This window comes from Urocampus carinirostris, chromosome 18, assembly GCF_059441175.1.
Source record: "Urocampus carinirostris isolate Australia breed hairy pipefish chromosome 18, RoL_Ucar_1.0, whole genome shotgun sequence".
In the NCBI taxonomy this organism is placed as follows: Eukaryota; Metazoa; Chordata; class Actinopteri; order Syngnathiformes; family Syngnathidae; genus Urocampus; species Urocampus carinirostris.
In genome coordinates this window covers 10,507,863-10,532,540 of record NC_142366.1, presented here as the reverse complement: position 1 = coordinate 10,532,540, position 24,678 = coordinate 10,507,863, and the positions used below count along the sequence as shown (strand labels likewise).

At 37.9% G+C, this 24,678-nt stretch overlaps 1 protein-coding gene across 1 annotated transcript in view; it reads right to left on the bottom strand.

Annotated features, from left to right (window-relative positions):
- Positions 1–1,083: 1,083 nt before the first annotated feature.
- map3k22 (mitogen-activated protein kinase kinase kinase 22) overlaps positions 1,084–24,678 on the bottom strand; it is a 61,562-nt gene continuing 37,967 nt past the window's right edge. Inside the window, exons 6-18 of the mRNA XM_088322385.1 lie at positions 23,916–24,015; positions 22,687–22,803; positions 22,409–22,523; positions 20,851–20,984; positions 18,344–18,417; positions 16,682–16,743; positions 13,639–13,710; positions 13,154–13,315; positions 11,095–11,243; positions 9,464–9,595; positions 9,092–9,221; positions 7,266–7,443; positions 1,084–4,496 (exon numbers count right to left, since the gene is read on the bottom strand). Coding sequence (XP_088178511.1) covers positions 4,259–4,496; positions 7,266–7,443; positions 9,092–9,221; positions 9,464–9,595; positions 11,095–11,243; positions 13,154–13,315; positions 13,639–13,710; positions 16,682–16,743; positions 18,344–18,417; positions 20,851–20,984; positions 22,409–22,523; positions 22,687–22,803; positions 23,916–24,015 — 1,663 coding nt within the window. The 3' untranslated portion in view covers positions 1,084–4,258. The remainder of the gene's footprint in view (positions 4,497–7,265; positions 7,444–9,091; positions 9,222–9,463; positions 9,596–11,094; positions 11,244–13,153; positions 13,316–13,638; positions 13,711–16,681; positions 16,744–18,343; positions 18,418–20,850; positions 20,985–22,408; positions 22,524–22,686; positions 22,804–23,915; positions 24,016–24,678) is intronic.

The following is a 24,678-nucleotide window of genomic DNA, read 5'->3' as shown; positions in this document are numbered from 1 at the left end:
GTGAGTAAAGACTTGCACATTAATGTCATTTATTTCTTCGGGCATGAACATCTCTCACCTTAAGGAGAAATTCACCGTGGTGTATCTGATGATTGATCAGACTTGAAAGGACATTAAATAAATACATTGTACATTTTATTTTGGTATTCTGTTCATAGTTTAAATCATGTCTGCCTGTGGTCAACAACTTTCTTTACTTCCAAGCTTAGTTTGAGCAGAAAAAGTCAAACAATATTGTGTACTGATTTTTGATCTAAAATGAGGTGTGCACATCATACACAAATTCGTTCTTTGGCACTGAATGTGTTATTTTGGCTACCATGACAACACAATCCAGTAAAAAACGTGCAAAAGTCCCTTTAAATTATTAGGATATTATACTTTACGAACCACAATACTGAGAGGCACTACGAAAACTTTTTTTTTCTTATTCATTTTGAACTGCTTGATTCTGGTTTTATGATTTTTTTTTCTTTAATCTACGGAAATTATCTGTTTAATTCCTATTGATAAGGGATGTTGTCACATTACCTTTTTTCCCAAGAAAGTCCTAGTGTAATTTTAAAGCTATGACAAAATACCAACCATAGCCAGCAGATGACAGCATTGCATTATATATAACCCGGAGCTTTACACTTAGATAGATAGATACTTTGTTCATCCCCGAAGGGAAATTCACATTTCCAGCAGCATCCCTGAGCTGAGAACAATCGAAAAATAACACGGGAGCTGCTGGAGTGGCTGCCATTCGTGACGGCGCCAGAAGAAAAGATTCAATTTGAATCATGTACAAACAAACAAACAATTGGATCATGTACAAACAACAAACAAACAAAATATTCATGTTTCAATAAGTGGAGTGTTAATAAAATGGGGGGAAAATAATTTCTGATACTGATATAACCAGGTAAAACTAATTTTAAGTTACCTGTCCAAATGAATGTTGTGCCATCTCACCTTTCCCACTCTCTCTCCTCTCACCTCTCCCACTCTCTCTCCTGCAGTTGACTTAACTGTTTTAAGGACTTAGCTCCGGTAAGAAATTGAATGTTTTTGTAATATTGATATAAAAAAAAGACAACACTTTTCTTAAATCTTTATTTTTAAAATGACAAATTTTCTCTAATTAAAAAAGACAGAATGACTGCACAAAGCAATATAAGTATTTTTTTTCTTCAGGCTTTGTCTTCGGAAAAGAGACAATCCAATCCAAAACAGTCACAATACAATCAACTGAGGAAAACAGCTTATGTCATGTATTTAAAAGTGCGGAACAAATACATATTTACAGGATCCTTTCAGCAATTCTTTATCCAAAGCAGGTAAGGCACACATGATTTGATTGCTCCTCTAGAAAAAGTGCCAAAACATCACCCTCCTCAACCTTTTTTTTTGGTTGTTCTTTTTGTGATCTGCTATAAATTGCGGAAAGGCAAAGGCGTGATCGAAAAGGAACTGCATCCGTTTTAAGAGAGCTGCCAGAAAACAGGAATACTGTTTAAAAAGGAAAATAAAGGCAATTGCCAATAGTTGGCAGTGCTCCACGTTCTTTGGTCATTTAAACAGACTGGAATGGATGTGATATTGCTTTGAGTATTTGTGTATGCTATATATATATATATATATATATATATATATATATGTAACATAAGTAGAAAATTATCAGACACACCAAATACAAAGTTGGTGAGGTATCAAAAAAAGTGCAATGTACAATCCTTTCTGTATGTTTCTTAACAAAATGAATTCCTTCCCAAGGTCGTTTCGAAGCAGAGACTTATAAGCCATTGAAAGAAAACTGCTGTCTATTTTAAAGGCACCGATGGAGAGAAGCTCTTTTTATATCAAGATATGGGAATAAAAGCGGCAAGGAGCATCAGAGCCACAATGGATGTGTTAAAGGGAGGCCAGGTAAGGCAAGGCAAGACAAGTTTTTTTATGTTCCTTTGCAGAGTTCTGTTTGAAAGGCACTGGCGGATAAATATGCTGCGACTGCTCTGAGGCTCTGTTACGATACTTGGCAAAATTAGAAAAGACAATATTTGATAATAATTTCCCCGTGTTGTTATTACAGTAGACCCCTGGGATACGACGACACCACCTAAGGGCGTTTTTTCAGCCCCCCCTTACGTCATTTTCCCCAATGTGTGGCATCGACACATTATTTTCTGTGTCAAAAAATGTACAAAATTCAAACCTTGCAATGTTCATATTTATGACAAGTTAAGTATCTAAGATTCTTGTCTGCTTATGGTCGACGTCATATAAAATGCTAATGTGCTATTGGTCTGCGTCTCGCCATCATGAAAATGCAGATACGGTATTGGCTGAACTGATTCCCACAATGTCTTTCTCTTCATTCAGTTATTATTTGTACTTAATATATTTGCAATGGGTCCAAGACTTATAGTGATGTTAAAGGGAGAAACGAATAGATGGTAACTATAGCGTTAAGCTTGCGACTATCAAGAAATGACAAATCACTACCCTCACTAAGTTGTATGGCCATAACCAATCGATGATCTGTATGTACTATTATGAATAATGAGGCTATTAAAGCTAAAAAAAAAATTGTTGGCATGACAATACTCGCAAATTGAAGTTTTCTAACATTTCATTTTTAATCTTCCATATCCTCCCCCCCTCTACATCCACCCGCCACTCCACTTGACCAGGTCATGTCACACCTAGTTTATATAATGAGGTTTTCCTTTACATGTATATTTATTTATTATGTCATTTTATTATATTTACACATATTACACATTTCTACTTACTATACATTATTTATTGCTATTTTAATGTTATCCATTTATAAAGCCATTTCACTTAGCGATGCCGGCCTTAGAAACTGATACATGTCATATCCTGGGGTCTACTGAATTTAGTTAAGCTGAAAAGCTTCATTTAGACAAAAGTAGTGCTTTGTTCATCTGTAACGGGAGTTATCTTTTTCAATGTGACACATTGTTCATTTATGTCATCGCTATCTGAAATCACAACAGTATAACTTTACATATCTGCTTCTATATTGCAAGGCAGTATTACAATACCACAAAAAATACTGATCTGAAATTGATCATTTCGGTTTTCACGCTATTACCTAATACAACAGCGTAAATTACTCAGGATGAAACAATCTCATTTTCTTAATGATGAATATCCTTTTAACTGTGAATTTTTATGTAAAAAGAAAATATCTAAAAAAAACTGTAAAATTGCACTTATAAGCCAACAATGTGGCAATTTATACGCCATATATTAACATTTTCCTACAAATCGGTACTGTCACGTATGAATAAAAAATACTGTCACTGTTTGATGTCAGATATTTTTGGAATAGGCATTGAAAATCCTCTTAAGGGACAGTGTGTATTTTAGCGCCTCCAGTGGTAAATTAATTTTTAAAAAACGAGTTCAAAAGCAAAAATACATGAACTTTCCTATAAACATGCATTTTTCAAAATTCCTTGCAGATGGAGAAATTTGGATTTAAAAAAAAAAAATGAGTATCACCAAAAGGGAGCTGGCAATGTGTGCCCAACTACCTCAAAAAGCCTGGGCAAATAAATGAGCAGTAAAATGGTGTGTTTAGGTCATGGAGTGTCTGTAGTTTGTCTTCCTTGGGCTCTTTAGCACTTGTTTTGCACTACACCAGGGGTCTCCAACCTTTTTGAGAGCTACTTTTTCTTAGTAAAATATGTATAAGGCTACTAGTTTTATTTGCATTTCTAAAATAACGCATTTTAAAATTACCAAGTTAATTTTTGAAAACCAAATTAAATAGATTCAGTCAACCACTAAAACAATGTTTTTAATATAAAATCAAAATGACCCATTACTGTTGAGCTATTTCCAGAACTGGTCCGTGGGCTACCCTGTGTCCGGGAGCACCACATTGGCAACCCTTGCACTACAATCATAACGTTAAATCTGGTGTTCAAATAATACACACTGTCCCTTTTAGAATTTTTGTATATTGCCGGATCAATGGCATCACAACAATGGCGCTGATTAGCTCCACTGAGCTACAGCTCCCATGGGGCCGTTTTGCAACATCATCTAGACTCCCGAGATAAAAAAAAAACAAAACTTACATACAGGTCGATGTGTATTTTTTTTGCGTTGTCTTATAAAAAAATAGAATCCCCTTCTGACAGAGGCTAACAAGTTTACAGTACTACCGCAGCCAATCACAGCTGCTTGCTCCAATGCTAAGCTAGCACAGCGGCCCCAAAAGTCTGTGCGTGGTAGGCAATCACTTGGGGCCAAAGCCCCCCTGGACAAAGGGGTGCCCCAGCAGGACATCGGCAGTGGGCCGCCACTTTTCCTCCACGAAAACTTGCCGCAGGAAGTCCCGGCAAGCGTCAGAAACACCCTCTGGAAGTGCTGGCTTGGTAGGCTGTGTGGCGATCTTGAAGATGGCCGCCATTGCCTCGAACTCAGCCCACGGAGGTTTTTGGGTTAGCATCTCCACCACGGTGCACGCCACGCTCCTGCAAATCGGAAAAGACAAGATTTGAGCTACACAGTGTCCAAATTACAAGGTAGGCCTCCAAGAACAACTGATAATTACAACCTGGTAGTCACATCATTCTAACATTGTAACTACAGTACTGAGTTATTTTCGAAATGCATGTCAAACTGGTGGCCCTTGGCGCGAATCTATAACAAAAAAAAAAAAGCTTGCTGAAAATTCCAGACTTCAGGGCACACCTGATTAAAAGCCACACACAGAAATTTAAGAAAGAAACTTTTTTCCCCCACAAGCCATGCTGGGTTTTAAGCTACAGGATTTCAAAAAGTCTTAGGAATGAACTCATTCACGTCCATTTCCTCCATTCAAAAACAAAAAATCACCGGGGAAATGTATAGTACCGAAAAGTAACACGTTTGCCGCTATTAAGACACTTGTTCGCAGATGTCAATCTTTCTCATAAATCGGCATAAATATATCCACAGGAGTAAGACAAAAACATTCTCAAAACTCAAAGTATTTTTCACGAATTCCTTAACCGCATGGGTCGTCGGGGCACCAATGACGACGCAACTCTGGACAGCCTTCTCCACTGTTGACAGTCCCTGGCCTGTTCTTGGATCGTGGCAAATTTGGCCTAAGTCCATTCCTCAATGTCGTTGGACTGTGCCCCGGAGAATGATCGTGGCCACTCCCGATGATCTTGTTACGTGACCATACCACTGAAGTTTCAGTCTGCACAGAGTTGGCAACAGTTCTTCCTAGGATCTAAAATGCTCTCTAAGGAGGGTACGCACCATTTTGTTTGTCACATGGGCTGAGTACCTGATGCCCAGAAGCTTCGTGTAGAATTGCATCTCCATGGCCTGGATTTCCTTTTCAAGTTGTGCTGTGAGAGTGTGTCTCGCAAGCATAGAGGAAGATGGAAGTAACCAGTGCTTGCATCGTTTGGATCTTTGAATTCACTGCTATGTTCATGTCCCTCCAGATGGGTTCAAATCTGGTAAGTAAGTACAGCTGTGGTATAAACTATCCTGGCCATGATTTCCGGTTCTAACGCCTTTTCTGATATGACAGCAACAAGATATTTAAATTTGGTGACAGGTTAAGGTATCACCAAAATGTATTGTACTGACCAAAATTCAGAATCCTGTACACATGCTGAGCAATGCAACCGATCTTAAGCTTTCCCCTTCTTTGCGCACATGATAAAAGTAATAGAGAGAAGGCAAAGTCTTGCTCCTACTCTATTAAAAAAAATTATACATGCCGACATTAGTTACCAACTAAGGAGGGGATACACAATTCATCGGGCTCACAATTATGAAACTGATATCTTAATATGACGTCACGGTCTCTGGCCTGATAAGAAAAATATACCCGATAATATCAGAAGACACTAGTTTTTAAAAAGATGACAAGAATTTATGTATACCGATTTATTCTATGTAGTAGTAGCAATACTTGATCTCCTCTCTCACTTTATCATGTGTGCCAGGGATGGGAAAGCTTAAGATCAGTCACATGGCTTAGCATGTGTACAGGCTGTCATGATTATACAGGCTTCTGAATTTTAGTCAGTACAAGACATTAAGTTTTGAGAATATTTTTGTCACACTCATGAATCTGCAAACAAGTGTCTTAATAGCGGCACAATGTGTTATTTTTCGGTCCTAGACATTTACTCCCTGATTTTTTTGTAATGTAAAAATGTACGTGAACGAGAGGATTTTTATGGCTTTTTAAGCCTGCAACTGAAAATCTAGTGCGACTTGTTCAAAAATAAGTTCCTTCCTTAAATTTGCGTGGGTGGCTAATAATCAGATGCTCTCTGCTGTCCGGAATTTTTATAGTAAGTTGTTTTCAAAACGCATTACAAACTGGTTTCCCTTCACGCTGATCAATGAAATATAGCTCACAGCATTTAAAAAAAGGATATTTTCCAGCTGTAGGACAAGGTAGGCAAATATTTAGTTTCAGTTTTACAAAAAAAATATACAAAAGCTGTTTAGGTTATTGTCTGAAAAATGAAACAAAAAAATCATTTGTGTTCTCCAAAAACTACGGTGAAACAAAATACTTAAAAATGAGAAATATTGTAAGAATTTTATGAACATAATTTGTAAAAATAAACACCTTTCCTTTTATCTCAACCTTTTCCACCATTAAAATTAAATTACAGTTAAAGAAAAACATTTTAATGTAATTCTGTTTTTCCCGAAATGTTCTTACAATGCCAATCCTCGTTGCAATTTTAAAAAGGTAATACCATATTTTCTGGATTCTAAGGCACACCTTTAAAAATAGTCTTTTGTAAAATAATTTTCATATTTAAATCACACGTGTGATGGCTGAGGTCGCATTTAAAAAATCTGAAAATAATGGAAACATGAACTATTATCAGGATATTTTGTTTTGCAACTAAAATAGATGTATTCATAAATGTGCATTTTCTGGGCTATAGGCATGATGCTCCTGTAAATTTTTGTTTTATAGGTGCGCCTTATTGTCCGGAAAGTACTGAGTTTTTCAGTAAACTGCAAAAAGGTTTGCTTAGGATGCCAAGCCAAAGCAATGACGTGAAACTCAACAACGGTTATGTGATTGTAGAACACCAGAGGGCACTCTGTTGCATCCTTTCGCTTGTAACAGTAATTTGAAACGCTTCAAAGTAAAAGAGAAAAAAATGAACGAATCTATGAAATGAATTAAGAAACGGCTAAAACATGAGAGAAGACTATTACAGTTGTACAGTCAACCTGCAATTATTACATACACAATTTCTTACCAGACATCGGCCTTGCGCCCGTATCCCTCGCCATTGATAACTTCGGGACTCATCCAGTACGGTGTTCCAGTGACTGACTTGATGCCTGTGCCGGACATGCAAATGGTCTGGATTCGCTTGCTGGCCCCAAAGTCGCCCAGCTTCACGTTTCCCGAGGAGTCCCTCAGGATGTTGGCACCTTGGGCACAGGAAACACAGATTAGGCCCAACTAAACAAATCGTAGAACTTACGTGCACAAGATCTTGCAAAGTACAATGCAGCACTTTGATACATAAAAAACATTTCAAAATTCTAAGAGTCAATTCATTCTAATCAGGGTTGGGTAGGGTTACTTTAACTGGATTACTTTAATACCAAATATGCTAATAAAAGACAAAATAAACTAAATATGAATAAAATTACTAAATTTTGAGCAAGCTTGGGGAGTAACGGAATACATGGAACGGCAAAAATCATGTTGGCAAGCTTTTTGGATTTATTTTCTTTTTGTTTCTCTCGCATTTTATGTTAGTTTTGCCGGAGATAAAAGCCAGGAGAGAAAGCTTACCACGTGTTGTGAGTCATAATTTGATTCATATTTAGTTTCTTTTGTCTTTTATTAGCGTATTTGGTATTGGAGTAATCCAAAAGTAATTGAAAGTAATCCAGTTAAAGTAACCCTACCAACCCTGATGCTAATACTGGAAACAATGAAAATAGATTCGGTAGCAGATAAGAAAAAGCTTCCTTTTCAGGAAAAACTCTGAATCACAAATCAGCAACATTCTGAAAAGCAAACTGGAACGCAAAGGACGAAGCAATCATCATTGATACGGAGCAGCTAACAACAAAGGCAGCAATCCATAGTTCTCAGCCAAGTAGCTAATAATAGAGGCTTGAGAAGGAATCAGTGGAAAAAAGTCGCATGACCTGCTGTTGAAGGCGAGAGATGAGGAATGATGTACAGTAGCAAGCTTTATTTACCGAGAGCAGCTAACAGTTTTACAATAGCAGTGAGCCACAGCCTGCAGACCCACCGTCAAAGACGAATAAGAACAAAGCAAGGTTTATTAACAATAGCTGCTAGCCATTGCCTGCGGCCAAGTGGCTAACCTGACTGGCTAGAGAAGAAAATAGGAGAAAAAAGGCAAGATGGTCATGATTGTTATCAGTATAAAGCTCTTGTGATTACAAATCATTTGGGGAAAATATAAGATGCCACAAAACATATTGTGACGAAAATATAACTTAGGAGGAAGCTATAAAATCTTAAATTCAGAATTAAGCCGGATATTTACAAGAATAAAGGTGTGACACTCGGAAAATAATTATAATATATGAATACAAAGTTACAAAAAAATTGCCGTAGGGCTACAAAATTCATAAGGTGATAAAATACAGGCAAGTCAATTATGAGAAGTCGTGTTATCTTATTAGAACAATATTCCGGAGTTACAACACTTCTTGTTAATGTAAGAAAAACAGTCATCTGGTTGCAAGAATAAGATGTGAAAATGACACAAATCTGTTCAAGTTAAAAGAGCAAACTCAATGCACTCACTAAACTAAAGAATTCTCGATTTGGCAAGAATAAAATATTAAAAACTCGAATGCAGCAAATAAATCTTGTTCTTTGGGGAGCGCTAGATTACTAGAATTCTCGAGTGGTTGTGCTTCCACCAACACAGAGTGGAAACCCCCCTGCTGTGTATTTACTCAAACGGACCACCCGCTATCGCATCTCTCCAGGCCTGACTTCAAGTCGAGGGACTCAAAGTGCCTCTGAAGCAAGGTCTTACATTGAAGCAAGCAGAAAAAGTTAGGAATGAAATATATATTTTTTTACCTTTGATGTCTCTATGGACAATCATGTTGCTGTGCAGGTAGGAAACGCCTTGCAGGATCTGCCGGCTGTACCTCCTCGTCACCTTCTCCGTCAAAGCGCCGTAAGCCTTCAGCTGGTCCTTTATCGAACCCTGCAAAAACAGGCCAACTTTAGAAAATCCACCTTTTACGTTATCGCCTGCGTCAATGTCGAGACGGCGATAAAAACGCTGTCTTGTAAATATTAAAAACAGTCAGAACGATCCGTGTTGCTCAGTCTTTGGGAAAAATAATCCCTCAAAGCGAGCGTACGGGAGGCTGACATTTCCGAGAGAAACTGACGTTAATCGTTCTTTTTACGGCGGCGATTTTCCTTTTTTTGTTCCTCACGCACCCCGGGCATGTACTCCACGAAGATGGTGAGCTTCCTCTGCTCCATGTCCCGTAAGCAGCCGTAGTACTGCACGATTCTTTCATGGTGCAGGTTCTTCAGCAGCTGGATCTCGCACTCCAGTGCATTCACCTCCTACAGAAAAAGGAAAAAAAAACACCCAGAATTAGAAATATCTTAAATCCTGAACTACATGCAGCTATTTTTTTCTACATTTTAAACACCGCGGCTTACAATACCATGCGGCTATTATTATTATTATTAAGATTTTATTTGAATTTGCATTAAAATATAAACAGGATTGTAACAAATCATTCTCAAAACAATACTCAATGTTCTGTACAGAGTACATTTCAAAAGCCTGAACCAGCACAACACTTTTTTTTGACACGCAACTGATCTTAAGCTCTCCCATCCCTTGCACACATGACAAAGTAATAGAGACCACTACTAAATGAAAAATAATTATACTTGCCGACACTAGTTAATAACTAAGAAGGAGTACACAATTATTATTGGGCTGACATTACTGATGTGTGAGCTGATAACAGCCTAAAATGATATCGGTTTTCAGCCCGGTAGGAAGATTATACCTGATGGTTACCTGCTGCCCAACAAAAATTTTCTATCAGCGGCAATACTTGACAATACTTAAAAAGATTCCAAGTATTTATGTAGAATATTTTTTTATGTCGTAGTAGCAATACTTGGGCTCCTCTCTATCTCTTTGTCATGTGTGCAAGGGATGAGAGACCTTAAGATCAGTTGCCAGTTGCATGTCTAAGAATATGCTGTGATTGTACAGGCTTCTGAATTTTAGTCAGTATCGTACGCTAAGTTTTGTTTATAGAATGTTTTTGTTGCATTCTTGCCAATTTATTTAATATTGACTGCGGCGCTACTTAAGATTGACGAGTGTCTTAATCGCAGCACAATGTGTTACCTTTCTGTATCTCCAGACAGAAGAGCAGTTTCAGCGACAGACTGCTGTCACTGTCTTGTACTACGGACAGACTGAAGAGATCTTTTCTTCCTCATGCCATGAGGCTCTTTAACTCCACCCGGCAGAGTAAAGGCCCACATTAAACCACACCACCTACATTGGATATTACCGAATCTTACTGCAATATGTATTCTGTGTAGCACTATTTAGTTACTCTATATAACACGCTACAGTGGGCATTTGCACGTCACACTGGGTATTTGTATATTGTATTCTTTTGGCTTTATTATTGTACTGTTCTCAGCTCAGGGATGCTGCTGGAAATGTGAATTTCCCTTAGGGGATGAATAAAGTATCTATCTATCTATCTATCTAAACATTTCCAGCCTCATTTTTTTTAATCTAAGCAATACACGTGAATGAGTTTGCTTTAATGGCTGCTTAAGCATGCAGCTTAAGATCCGCTGCGGCTTGAACAAAAAAAGTTGACTTTCTTCCTTAAATTTGCGCATGTGGCTTTTTATCAGACGCGCTCTGCATTGTGGAATAGGGGAAGCTAAAACTTTAACTTCAAGGAATTTAACAGAAACTGAAAACTGTCATTACCATTAAAGGTACACACCTACGACGTCTATAGCTGTCAGTGGCACTTATTGTGTGAACTTTGTTTTTTTTTGTTCCCCTGGCTCACCTTGCTGGTGTCCTGGCAGTCCGGGTCGAAGGGCACCTGCTTGGCGGCTAGCTCGCGGCCCGTGTCGGCATCGTAGCACAGGTAAACTTCGCCGAAAGCGCCGCGCCCCAGCAGTTTACCCTGCCGCCAGTTGACTGGTGCTCGGGGAGCTGTGGAAACGACAACACGGTAAGAATGTTGAAAAGATTGCTAAATAAAGGCTTGCTACGCCTTTCATGGCCAAATTCAAGAACATTGTCAAGCACTTTCAACACCAATTTTTCCAGTACATTCAAAGGACGAAATTTGGATGTTTTTCGGCTTTGATGACTAAAATAAAGTCGCAATCTGGCTGCTAGCACATACTACGATCTGCTTCAATAATGCACACGCAACCTTAACACGTCACACTTGTTTACAAACACAGAGTTGTGTAGTTGAGTTCAATATGGAAGATTAAAAAACAAAACAATATAAAAACAGAAAAACGAGCCAAATTTTGACTGATTTTAATGATATTGATTGCTCCGAAGCAGAGAGCATTTCATTTTTCAATCTTAGAAAATGCCAAACTTTTGCCTTTTGTTTAACTTACTTTAATTTAAATTTTTTTTGCTCTTTTTTCAGAAGATCTGTGTCTACATTGGTTAAAATAAAATTGTAAAAAGTATTTTTTTTTGCAGTTAATATTTCTAATTTGTATTTTATTATTTTGCACTTTCTAAAATTTTGTGTTGCTCTTTGAACTTAAATCTGTTCAGTGTGTAAAAATGAAAATTGTTTTGTATTTTACATATTTTTGGTAGATCTATGAATAATTTGTTTTGCATGTATTTTGAAGAAATTCCCTGCAAAATATTTTGATATGACTAATTATTAAATAATTTGTCGCATAATATTTTATTATTATAGATGATATAATCTGAGGGGTCGTTTGGACGCCAAAAGAGACGCTTTTCAAAAAAGATCCCGAATTCCCATGACTAGTTTGATAAAAGCTTTTCATGAAATAAAAAATAAATGTAAAATGTAAATGGTTTGCATTTATATAGCGCTAAGTAGCATTGATTCCTGCTCTATTGCCATGTAAAACACGTGCTTAATAGCTTCATCGGTGATGGATTATTGGGAATGTCTCGGAAATTTGATTTCTAAATAGCATGATGTAATAGTGGTCGACTCAGACAATTTTTTAACCCACTTCTAATAATTACAACATAGTAATAACATGTTATTTTGGAAATGCATATCACACTGGTAGCTAGCTCTGGGTTAATCATCCACAAATAAAATGTGCTCTCAGCTTCAAAAGGGTAGGTGACACCTGCTCTGTTGGTATGTCAAACAAATGATAATTAGCATCACCGGTGATGGGTCATTATGATTGTCTAGGAAATTCTATTTCCAACTGCAATGATGTTTAATTGGTTGACAGTGCCCATTTTTATCCTACTAATAATTACAATAGTACCCCTGGAGTACTATTGCAATCTCAAACATATGCTAATTTGCTTCACCAGTGATGGGACATTGGGATTGAAAGGGAAATCTGATTTCTAACTAGCATAATGCTTTGGTGGTTGACTGATCCTATTTTAACCCTACTCTTTTGTTCCAACATAGCACCGAAGTGTGCCTTTCAATCCAATACAATTTGTATACCAAATTGGAAATGCATCATGACAATGATATGCTACTACTGACGGTAACCATTTATGAATGAATGGTTTAATTTTAGCATCAAAATACGTTCTGTTTATGTTCTTTGAAATATATTTTTATTAACGACTTTTTTTTACACAACCCTTTAATTTTGTGCACCATGTAGTATGGAAATATGATAATAGCATGATAGTAACAACATAGTAATAACATATTTTAGGAATGTATAATAAATAAATGCATGTCAAGTTGGTAGCCAGCCCATTGCGCTAATCATAATCTGTTATCCCAAGCATATGCTTACTAGATAGCGGTTAGCTAATTGACTTGGCTAACAAATACAAGTATTTTCTACAATCCTTTTCTGTAAAATGGCAAAACAAAAAGACTAATTTGCAGTGGATGAATATGAACTCACATTTAGCCGTGCTTCGTTGGCAGCTTTTGTCTGCGTTGCGTCCCAACGTTCTCATTTCTGCATACTGGAGGCCGTCGCCGTTGTAGCTTCGCGAGCGGCTTGAGGGAACCAGCTGGAAAAGGTTTTCCTGCGGCATAAAGCTGCGCGGAAGTGTCCTGCGACCTGCCAGAAAAGACGTTTTTGACATATTGATTTTTTGTCTCCTTGCCGCGCATATGTTTTCTTTACAGGTGTTTCTTTAGCGGAGACACTCCGGTTCCCCGGTCGCTCGCTTCCTGTCTGAGGGGAAGCCGGGGCGGCTGTGTTTGTTAAACGTGTTCAGATTCAACAGAGGGAAATGTAGATTATTGCTTGGTTGAAAGGCCCCCCTTTAAACCCGGGATTTGTCTGCTCCCCCCGACCGTCCGCCACCCCTTTTCTGCTTTCACGCAGAGTGTTATTTGCATTAGCTGACACTAAAATGAGATGTGTGTTGCTATACTTACGGTCGCCGTAATCTTTGCTCCGATTGGGCAACTGGAACTGGCGAGGAAAAGTCCCGCCCTTCCCATGGCGACCTAATGGAGAACACACACGCTTGCGTTAATTGTGTTTTAGTTTTTCTTCCATGGAAAAAGCTGTATGACTGCTTACAATGACAGCTAGCTCCTGGTGTGAAAAGCATCGATAGAAAGATAGTAGGTAGCTAGCTACAAAATTAGCCAGCAGTTAAATACTGAAAAGAAAATCTAATGATGCTAGTAGCTAACCTCTAGAACAGGAGTGGCGAACAAGTTTGACACAAAGAACCAAAATTTTTAACAGAGAGTCAAAGAGCCACACTACGCACTAACCTGCCATGACAGACAGACAGACACAAACACACACAATTAAAAACATATTATTTCCCATAACACACTCCTCTCCTTACAATACAACAAGTATTGTTCTTGTGTTGATTTCAAGGAAAAGTTCCACCCTTAATACACACAAAAAAACCTAAACATGAAACAAGGAAAAGAGCCACAGTATATAGAAAACATGATGAGGCAAAGAGCTGCATTCTTAATGGCCAAGAGCCGCATGCTGCTCTAGAGCCACGTGTTCGCCACCCCTGCTCTAGAACATTAAACTTGTTTAACATTTTCAAGAGAAAAAACAGTTTGCAGAATTTACAAGAATGACTAAATAAATGCAAATAGATAGTTTAAGGCGAACTACTGGAAAACAATCCAATAAACTACACGGCTAAGCTAGTTACTAGAAAAGGAAATTGGCTTGCAGTTAGCTAGGGAAAGACAGTCAAATGGTTTTACTAGACTATTAAAGGCTAACTAAAAGAAAACTAGGTAGCTAAAAGTTAACTACTTAACATTTTTTTAAATCCAACTCCAAGGCCAATATTTAGCCACTGAACAAGAAACTGACCGGCACCTAGCAAATGGGAAGACAGTAGCGTTTTTACTAGAATGTTAGAGGCTAACGAAAACTCCTGAAAAAAATACTGATAAAACAACAATGCAACTAACTACTAAGTGGAAAATGAAACTGGCGAACAGTTAGCCAATGGAAAGACAGTCTAATGGTTTTACTAGAATATTAGAGGCCAAGTAAATTAAAACTAAAAAACTAAAAGACAACTACTGGAAAGATGATCTACTGATACAACTTCACTTCAAGAAGCTATATACCAAACAAGAAACTGGCAAGCAGCTAGCCAATGGTAAGACAGTCTAATAGTTTAACTACAACGTCAAAAGCTAACTAAAAAAAAACTAGGCAGCTAAAAGCCAACTACTGAAAAGACAATCTACCAATACAACTTCACTATTAGAAGCTAGATACCAAAACAGGAAACTGGCTAGCCCCTAGCCAATGGTAAGACAGTTTAATGGTTTTACTATAATATTAGAGGCTAACTCAAGAAAACTAAATAGTTACAAGCCAACTACTTATAAGACAATCTACTGAAACAACTTAATTTCTAGAAGCTAGACACCAAAACAGGAAACTGGCTAGCACCTAACCAATGGAAAGACTGTCTATAGTTGAACCAGTAGCATTAGCTAGCGAGTCCCCAAATTTCCCACATCGACCAACTTGAAATCTGCGGAGTTCCCACAGAGGAAACCAAAGGTCACACGTCGCTAGCTTAGCCTTTAGCACCCAACCCAAAGGAGCTGTAACAGTAAACAGGTGGAGGACGACCATTGACGTAAAGGCAAAAAGCGGCGAGAAGTGAGAGAAAGGCACGGGCAATTGAAAGCAGCTGTGAAATGACGCGGCAGCTCACATGTTTGCGGCCGTCTCCCTTGGCGACAGAGAGTTATTTTTTATGTTTGGCCGCGCAGCGAAGAGGAAAAATTGACTCACGGGGAATGATAAACAAAGTGCGGAGTGTGGGGCAGATTTACATTAGGCCGGCGAGCTAGTGTGTGCACAAACACGTGCTACGCTGCAGGAACTTTCCAACAAAGGTGCAAAAATGGGGTGCAGTGTTGTGGACTTTTACATGTCACTTCGTTCAGCACTACTAAAATACAGTAGTTAGGTCATGTTTATTTCCATAGGCCCTAATCACAAAAGGTCACAGGGCTGCACAGACACACCATTATACAAATACTTATTCTACTCAAATACTTTAAAAATGAAGTAAATCAAGGAAATCGCAAATTGAGAAAATATTCTTATATTTTACATGATTAATGGGTTATAAATTAAAGGCACAGTGTGGAATATTTAGTGCCTCCTTGTGGTATGAAAATCCTTTATTCAGTAAAAAAAGGATTTGGATAATAAGCAAGAATACATTAACTTTCAAACCAATTTTAATTTTCATAAATATTCATAGTTTGAGAAATGTGTATTTTTTTACATAGCGGAATCCATACCTTGTAGTCACCACCATAATTGTCTGGCATTGTGCTGCTATGTTGTGCTCATTTTGCACTGGTTTTCGTTCACATTAGACAATATAGTGCCATCTAGCGATGTACATTTAAGTAAAATAAGAGAAATACTTCCTGGAGTTTTTTTCCCCAAATTAAAAAAAATATGTTTCTTATTTTAATAAATAGATAAAATGTAAGCAAAATAATACAAGGAAACTTATTTTACTGTTTCCTTTTTGTTGCTAATTTGTAAGAATATATTTATATTGTACTAAATAAGTTAAAAATGAAGTAAAATAAATATTTGTTTTACTGTAGACTTTATTGCTACTTTGAATATTTTTCTTATTTTACTAGATTAAAAAAATAAAGATAATATTTGCCCTACTTTAAAAGATGAACAAATTGAAAATATAGTACGTGAAAAAAAGACTCCCAAGAATTGATTTGTTTCAGTGCAATTCTACTCCAAGCCAGAAATGGCAGTCATGAGTAAAACATGACAAAGCACAACAATGAACTTTTAAATAAAATAAATTGTTTTTTTTCATTGTGACTAATTTATGAAAGGACAAAAAAATAAAAATAAATAATAATGAGAATCATGAATACCCAGGTATGATGTAAAAAAAAAAAAAAAAAAAAAAATTGAACTCACCTTTATATTCATAGTTGAGATTCAGGTAATTATTGTCTCGGTTGTTCTGCGAAAAAGGCGGGCTGCAAAGACAAAAGAAAACCTTATCTTCAAATGAAGTCTTGGTCCTTAATGGAATGGGGCCCTTCGGGGGGAAAAAAAAACAAACGTCGAAGCTACAAAGCTTAACTGATAAGCGTGAGGACAAAACTAATTCAAGTAAGCAAAAACTACAAATAAAATTGTCCTGAGGTCGGAATTTAGGTGCTTGGGATTTATTTCCTGTTACAGTGGTACACGCTTAATTTATTCCAGTATCATGCTCGAATTTCTTGTGTAACAAGCAATATGAAATAATTTAAAACAAATCGGTCCCGTCCCCCTGAAAGCATCCAAGTAAACCCTAAATAGCTATAGAACACATCTTCCTGATCACTAAAAACACATTCAAATCGTAGTGCTTCTTAAGATATACAGTAATAAGATAAATAAGATATTAAAGAAATCAAATGCGAGTTTATCATGAGCGCAATAACAAATAAGTGGTGGGGGTTGCAAGGAGCAATCACTGATACCAAATTATACATTTTCTCAATATCATATACTTTTTTGATCATTTCAAATTGTGTACAGCGTATAACCAATTTTATACAGTTGTTTTCTTTTTAAAGACCCATCTCATCTTGACCATTGTGACTAATCTAGATCGTCTTTGTCACTGGTTGCAGACAACAACTTCCTAGTAGATTGCTAATATTGTCGCAGTATTCCACAAAGTCTGTCCTGCTGTGAGTAAATAGGTGCAGAGTTGTGTTTGTAAGGTTTATTATCGCTCAATAAATAGGTCCCCTTATTATTGATTGCAAATCCGATCGACAGAGGTTGACCGATGTGCACTTACTGTACACTTAAAATGAGTTACTGTAACTTTATATAATTGTGTACACAAACATTTTTACACTTTTTTGACTGTAGTAGTTTACATGTTCAAACTGTATTAGTTGATGCAGGCGGTAAGCAGTTAACAAGGGGTTTTTAGGGGTAACCTGAGGGACTTCTCATGAACTGGATTTTTCTTCTTGAGCAAGCAAGATTTCTGCATATATGTATACTGAAATTGTCCTGTTCAGAGGCGTTAGTATAAAGAGGTACGACTGTATTTCCTCAAATCCATAAGGAGACTGGATTATGGGGGACCAGTTCTCAAACTCTCCTAGCCCGGCGCTTTCGTTCTGACATAGGCAGCGTGTGCGTGGCTCTAGTGTTGCGCCAACCCCTCCGTGTCCCATTAAATCTGTCTGATCCCTCTCTGGCCCCTCCCCAGGCTGACCCCGTCCGCACCAGCGTGACGTCTCTGGCTGACCGCGGGGCGTCGCGGGGGCCCCGGGCCCCTGGATAAGGGGGCAACGCGTGCCCGCTCGTAGGGAAAAGTTCCGAAGCGCCGGTTTCCTGCCATTGTTTTCGCCGCCTGGAGTGCAGATAAGCCTCGTGCAGGTAGGAGCCCTTTCCGCTCGCTCGCCCCCACGAGCACTTTTTTTCTCTCTCTCTTTTGCCTCCCCCGGTTAGTGCCCCGCTCTCAATGTCCTGTCTTATCCTCTAATGATAACGGCGGTGGAATCCGGGTTTGTGTCGCCCTGGCAACAGGAAAAAGGACCCGAATCAGGAGGTGACACCCCCCCTCACCTGTCAAGCGCTTGTTCGATGGATTGACAGCTGCTTGACAGCGAGTTACCGGCGCTCCCGAAAGCATCCAGCATCTGAAATAAAAAATGGAGGTGCACCAATTTAAAAAAAATAAGCAAAAACATTGTTGTCATGGCCAAATTCAAGCTTTTTTTAAGGATCTTCCAAGCCAATTTTCCAATTTCTCCACTACCGTTTAAAGAATAATACATTCTTCTACTGTTATAATATTAATTAAGAATACAATGTCGCTAATATAACTTATTTATCCCACCAACACTAACCTTATATTTAAAGTGGGTGCAAGACAAGAAAAGTAATTTCTTCTAAAGCGTAAAGGAGCTCTATGGAATTTGGAACTTTGTGACTCTCTGCCGCCATCATCTGGCTTGTGTTATCATTGAGGCCTAAGTAAGCTCATTCGTAATGCCTGTGCAAGTATGTTCATTTCTTGGAAACGCTCGAATAAGCCCTTGTTTATTTTTTTGTTTTAATTTTCAAGCACACACATTTTATTTTTCTTCATTCAATGTGTGGTCTTTTGAGTCAGATTGCCAAGAAACACGGCAACAATTTCAAGCATTTACAAGCAATTCACCCAAAATTCACACTTCACACAAATTTTGAAAGCACATTAAAATTAAAGCACTTCCAAAGATTTCAGGCAGCCATTTGAACCCTGTAGAAAGTAATGAATGACAAACATTATAATTTCCTCATTATTCCTATATTGGATTATTATTTCCTGTAGTTGGTTTGAAGTAGGACAATCGCTCGGTGAGAACGTATTCATTTCACATCTGTTTACTGAGATATTTGTGTATTTTTAATGGATCAATTTCATTGAATTATTATGTTTATATTTTTGAAGGTTACCTTTAATTTTTCATTGTAACTCATTTAGTCAGAGCGAGGGTCCGGCTCAACTCTGAAGAGAGTGATGACGCTTTACACCGAAAAACAATGGCCATCAGATGATGTAGATCAGGGGTGTCAAACTCATTTTAACGCGGGGGGCACACGATAGAACAAACATTCTCTTAGTAGATTAGAGAGAAACAAATAAGTGAAAGGAGGGGAGCGAAAAAGAGAGAGGGTTTGAAAAAGAGAGAAAAAGAAAAAGAGAGAAACAAAAGAAATACAAATAGTGGGAGAGAGGGGGAAGGAAAGAGAAAAAGAGGGAGAGAGAGAGAAATACAAGTACAGCGTTTGTGAGAGACACCTGGCTTTGGCAACATCAGGTGGACATATTTTAACTTTCAGCTCGTTTTTCTCTGGCGCTTCCCTCAGGGTTGTCTGGCGGGCCGGATTCAGTCCCTTAGCGGGCCTGATCCGGCCCATGGGCTGCCTGTTTGACACCTCTGATGCAGATGCTATATCAGCTGTACATGTCCCAGACATAACACAGAAAATGGTGCCCTGATGTTTCAGGCATTAAAAGATCCATGCATTGTGAATTATACCGTATATTCCAGACTTTAAGACGCAGTTAAAAACCCCAAACTGTCCGGTGCCCCTTAATTACAGAATACAGTAGATTGGAAATGGATACAGTATTTATAGGTGTGCATTACTACACGAGGTTTTACGGTATACTCTCGTATTTGCAGATTGACTGATGAATTGAAAAACATTGAATGCAACGGGATTTGAACCCGGGTCGGGGCAGTAAGAGAAACTTTACCTCTATTCACCAAGGGTACAAATGACATATGAAAATGCATTAGACTTCATCACTTTATCACACTATTTTTACTCATGGAGCCAAAATTTTAGAGAATGGAGAAAAAGTCTTTTAACAAAATAGATAGATAGATAGATAGATACTTTATTCATCCCCTAAGGGAAATTCACATTTCCAGCAGCATCCCTGAGCTGAGAACAGTACAATAAAAAAGCCAAAAGAATACAATATACAAATACCCAGTGTGACGTGCAAATGCCCACTGTAGCGTGTTATATAGAGTAACTAAATAGTGCTACACAGAATACATATTGCAGTAAGATTCGGTAATATCCAATGTAGGTGGTGTGGTTTAAATAAATAAATAATTTAAATAGTATACAGGCATATTATAGGTGCACATTAAACCACAATATGATTGACACGCGGGTGAGGAAATAGAAAGACAGTTTAACCTATGAGAATGAAAAACAAAATGCACTATGCAAATCAGTGTTTCTGGCACTGTGAGTAAAAATAGTTTAATAATGAGATAAAACCAATTGTCTTTTCATATGTCCCCTGTATAGCTAGTGGATAGGTTTTGCCGTTCTCACCGCCACTACTCAGGTTCAATTCCCGTTGCATACAATGTTTTGACTGATCAATCATTACACTAATATATCCTATAAGTGTATAACACGCGCAATGGTGCTTACTGTTAACTCAATGTGCCTTATAGTCCAATATGCTTTATATTTGAAAATGAATTGACAAAGGACTGTTTTTGAGGGTGCGTCTTATAATCCGGTGTGTTTTTTTAGATCCTAGGTGGTGCACATACATTAGGGTCTTGCATCTCAGGGATGAACTCGCCCTCACTGTGGATGCTGGTGTAGGAGCCCTGGCGAGCAATTTGCTGCTGCTCCTCAGGGACACTCCCTGGAGGGGGTGACGTCCGACCTGTGTGGAGTGAACCTGAGGGGATAAATGGTACAAAAAATTACATAGCGGCAAAACAGATCTGTAAGGGTGCACTAACACATTTTGTACAGAGTGAGGGTAATGAATGTTGACTTGCTATCGAGGGAGTAAGTATCCAACTCCCATCGGATAACTGGGAAAAAGGGGTTACTAAACTGACTGAGTAATGGGTATTCAACAGATACACAATAGCATTATTGATTTCAGTCATGTGGTAATCTTACTAAGCCACAGTTTTCCACTCTTCTCAGAGTTGTTTACGTCACGTCTTTTCGGATCCTGTCACCATTCAAAATAGCCACTACAATATAGTTAGAGAGCGATTTCGAATATGGCATTTTCTAATGCACTGAAAGAAAAGGTGATTGAGGGCTGATTCACCAAATATGTAAATGGTAAATGGTCTGCATTTATATAGCGCTTTTCAAGTCAATGAAGACTTCCCAAAGCGCTTTACAATGTGCTTCACACTTACCCATTCACACACACTCACACACCAATAGCGGCCGTGCAGCCATGCAAGACGCCAACGTGCTTATTGGGGGCATTAGGGATTCAGTGTCTTGCCCAAGGACACGTGAGCCCTTTATTTGGCAGCAGTAATACTGCGACAACCAACTCGTGTCGTTTGTGAATAAAAGGTCTCTCTTTTGTTCTATGTTGTTGACTTTAAAATTGTAAAGCAGAAAAAAGGTTAAAATTGTTTTGTGCGTTATATTTTTGTAGATCTATAAATATTTTAACAATATTTCCTGTGTTTTCAATGTTAAAGTGTTTAAATAAAAATGTCAAGTAAATTTTTTTCTTTTCTTCGCTTTGTTCTTTTTTTGTCTTTATTTTTCTCCCTTTGTAGTCATTCTGTGCAAAAATTTCGATCATAATTGGTATTGTATGGATTAAGCAACAAAAACAACAGGAAGAGCTGAGGCCATAAAAAAAAATAGTTCGTTAAAAATGGTCGGAATTACTCTCTATTCAAGTAAAATGGTCAAATATGTCACTGCAATTTTTTTGTATATATCAAGTAACTTTCCCTGGTAACTAGTTAATTTTACTATAGATTAATTCAGTTACTAACTCACTCACTGTTTGAAAAAAGTAGTGACTAACTATAACTAATTACTTGTTTAAAGTAACATGCCCAACAGTGGTATTCAAAGAATGTTATTTAGGTGTTTGAGGGTCACCTAATCTTTCAGGATATTAGTTAAGGCAATTCTTTAGGGAGTAAGTGGGATGCGTCTGTGCACCAACTACCATTGGATCGCTTGATTTCTAGGAAAAAGGGGGCACTAGACTGAGTAACAGGTATTTGTTTAGGGTTTTTGGGGGATGCGCCAATTCTATCAGGATGCTTGTTACAAGAAGTCATAAATGTGGTCATATTTCTGTCAATGTAAAGCTGCAAAAAAATTTACCTGTTGAGTGTTTGCGCACTCTCTCCGAGCCCTTCAGCAGCGAGCCTTTAAGGTCCCCCAGCGACCGTGACGACCTCATCTCGCTCTGCTTGTCTCTAGTGTTCACCTGAAGGTACTACGGGTAAAAAGGAAGAAGGTGCAAAGGGTTGAGAAAGGAAGTAAGGAAATGTCACCTGTGAAGTTGACTCTAAACTCGTATCAGCTTTAGGAGGAGGGCAACTTCCTTTCTTGTGTTTTCTACGTATGAGCTGTGTCATTTAGGGGTCGGGGGTTCTTACATGATTGTTCTTGGGGGTCTTGAGCAATATCCTGAGCAGACCATTGGTCACCATGCTGGAGCCAAGAGAAAACACCGCTTGATCCAGGTCCTCTTGGCTCTTGAGGGGCAGCAGCATCTTGGAAAAGCGTAGGCCGTAAGATAACAAACTCAAAAAACAAGGTAAAAATGGATGTTTACTCCCTTTTTTTCAAAAAGGATGAAATCAAAAACAAAAGCATGCTAACTTTTTTTGTTATACTTTTAGATAACATGGGTTTAGTGGGTCATCATAACTGACAAGCAAAGTGTCCAATTAAAAAGGCAGAGTGATTGCTTTATGACCCTCATGTGAAAAGGAGGCACTACATAAGAACAGTGGAAATAAACGATTGACGTCAACGACCTAATATATGGAGAGAATGATTTTTGACCATATATATCAATTGTGATTTACACAAGGTGGCATAAAATCATTCTCTTTGTTACATTAGTACGAGTCCTAGATTGCATTTACTGTCCATTTATGTGAACAGCACAATGAAACAAAGGAGAATATTTTTAATATTTCCAATTTTGGGTACAATCTAATAGTCTAAAACAAAAAAGTCATAAATTGCAGATGCTGTCCATTCGTGTCAACTACATATAACAAAGGAGAATGAAGTATGACCCCAAATGCCATTTTTCATTTACTGATTTTGACAAATGAAAGGAGGGGTCATAAATCGCAGACAATGTCTTACCATCTCAACTACACAATGTGTGAGAGTAATTTTTCACACCATTCACAAACGGCATAAATCATTGTCCTTGTTTACATCATGTAGTTGACAAGGATGGACAGCGTCTTCAAAAACAAAAAAGATAATTAAGAACACCATAAGTAACACATGACATTTTGGTTCATAAATCATTCTTGTTGGTTACATACATGTCATTGTCACAAATGGACAGCATCTGCCTATTCTCCAAACCTTTCTTCTAGAACATTTTATTTTATGACCTCCAATTGGCAAAAGAGTCATAAAATCGTCCGCCCGCCTTTAAATTTTACATAATGCCGGTCATTGATGAACCAATAAACGTAAACTATGTTGATTGTGAAATATTTCACCTTTAATCTGACAGTTTTTTGTTCTGAACATTAAAATACTTTTCAGTGTACACTAATGCATTAAATTTAGGACTTCTTTTTTAATTCGACTCATTTCCTCTGAAATCTGCTTTGCTGATTATGCAATAATGTACCTCTTTCTCCATGAAGAACATGTCCATCTGCTGACCAAAAGCCTCGGTCACCTTCTGGAGGAGCTCTTTGATCTTCAGAGGCCTCTGGAATGGAATGATCCTGGGAAAAACAGGTCATTAACTCATTAATTAACTGGTTATGAACTGATTGGGAACACATAATCCTTAACTTATTGGCTATTATATGTAAATTCCAGAGTACAAGCCGCTACTTTTTGTTAAGCACACTGACACCAGTTACTAACTGAGGAGGGGTACACTACAATTATTGGGCTGACGGTCATCGGTCTGATCACAACCTACTATGACGTTTTTAACCCGATATGAAAAATACACCCATTAGTTAGTTATCTGCTGCCACACTGAAATATTCCATCAGCCAACACTGCTTGTAAGAAAGATTCCAAGCACTTAAGTAGAATTATTTTCTATGAAATAGTAGAAATCACTTTGTCACATGTGCAAGGGATGGGAGCGCTTAAAATCAGTCGCATGGCTCATGATGTTTACAGGCTTCTGAATTTAAGTCAGTGCAGTACATTCCGTTTTGTTTTGAGAATGTTTTTATTTGACTCCTGATTATATGTTGATGCCAATTTATTTAAGGTTAAGTGGCTTGCCAGTTGATTAAGATTGACAGTTGCGGACAATCTGCAAATGAGTGTCTTAATCACGACACAATGTGTTATGAAATGAAATGAAATGATCGAAATGATCTGCATTTATATAGCGCTTTTCAAGTCAATGACTTCCCAAAGCACTT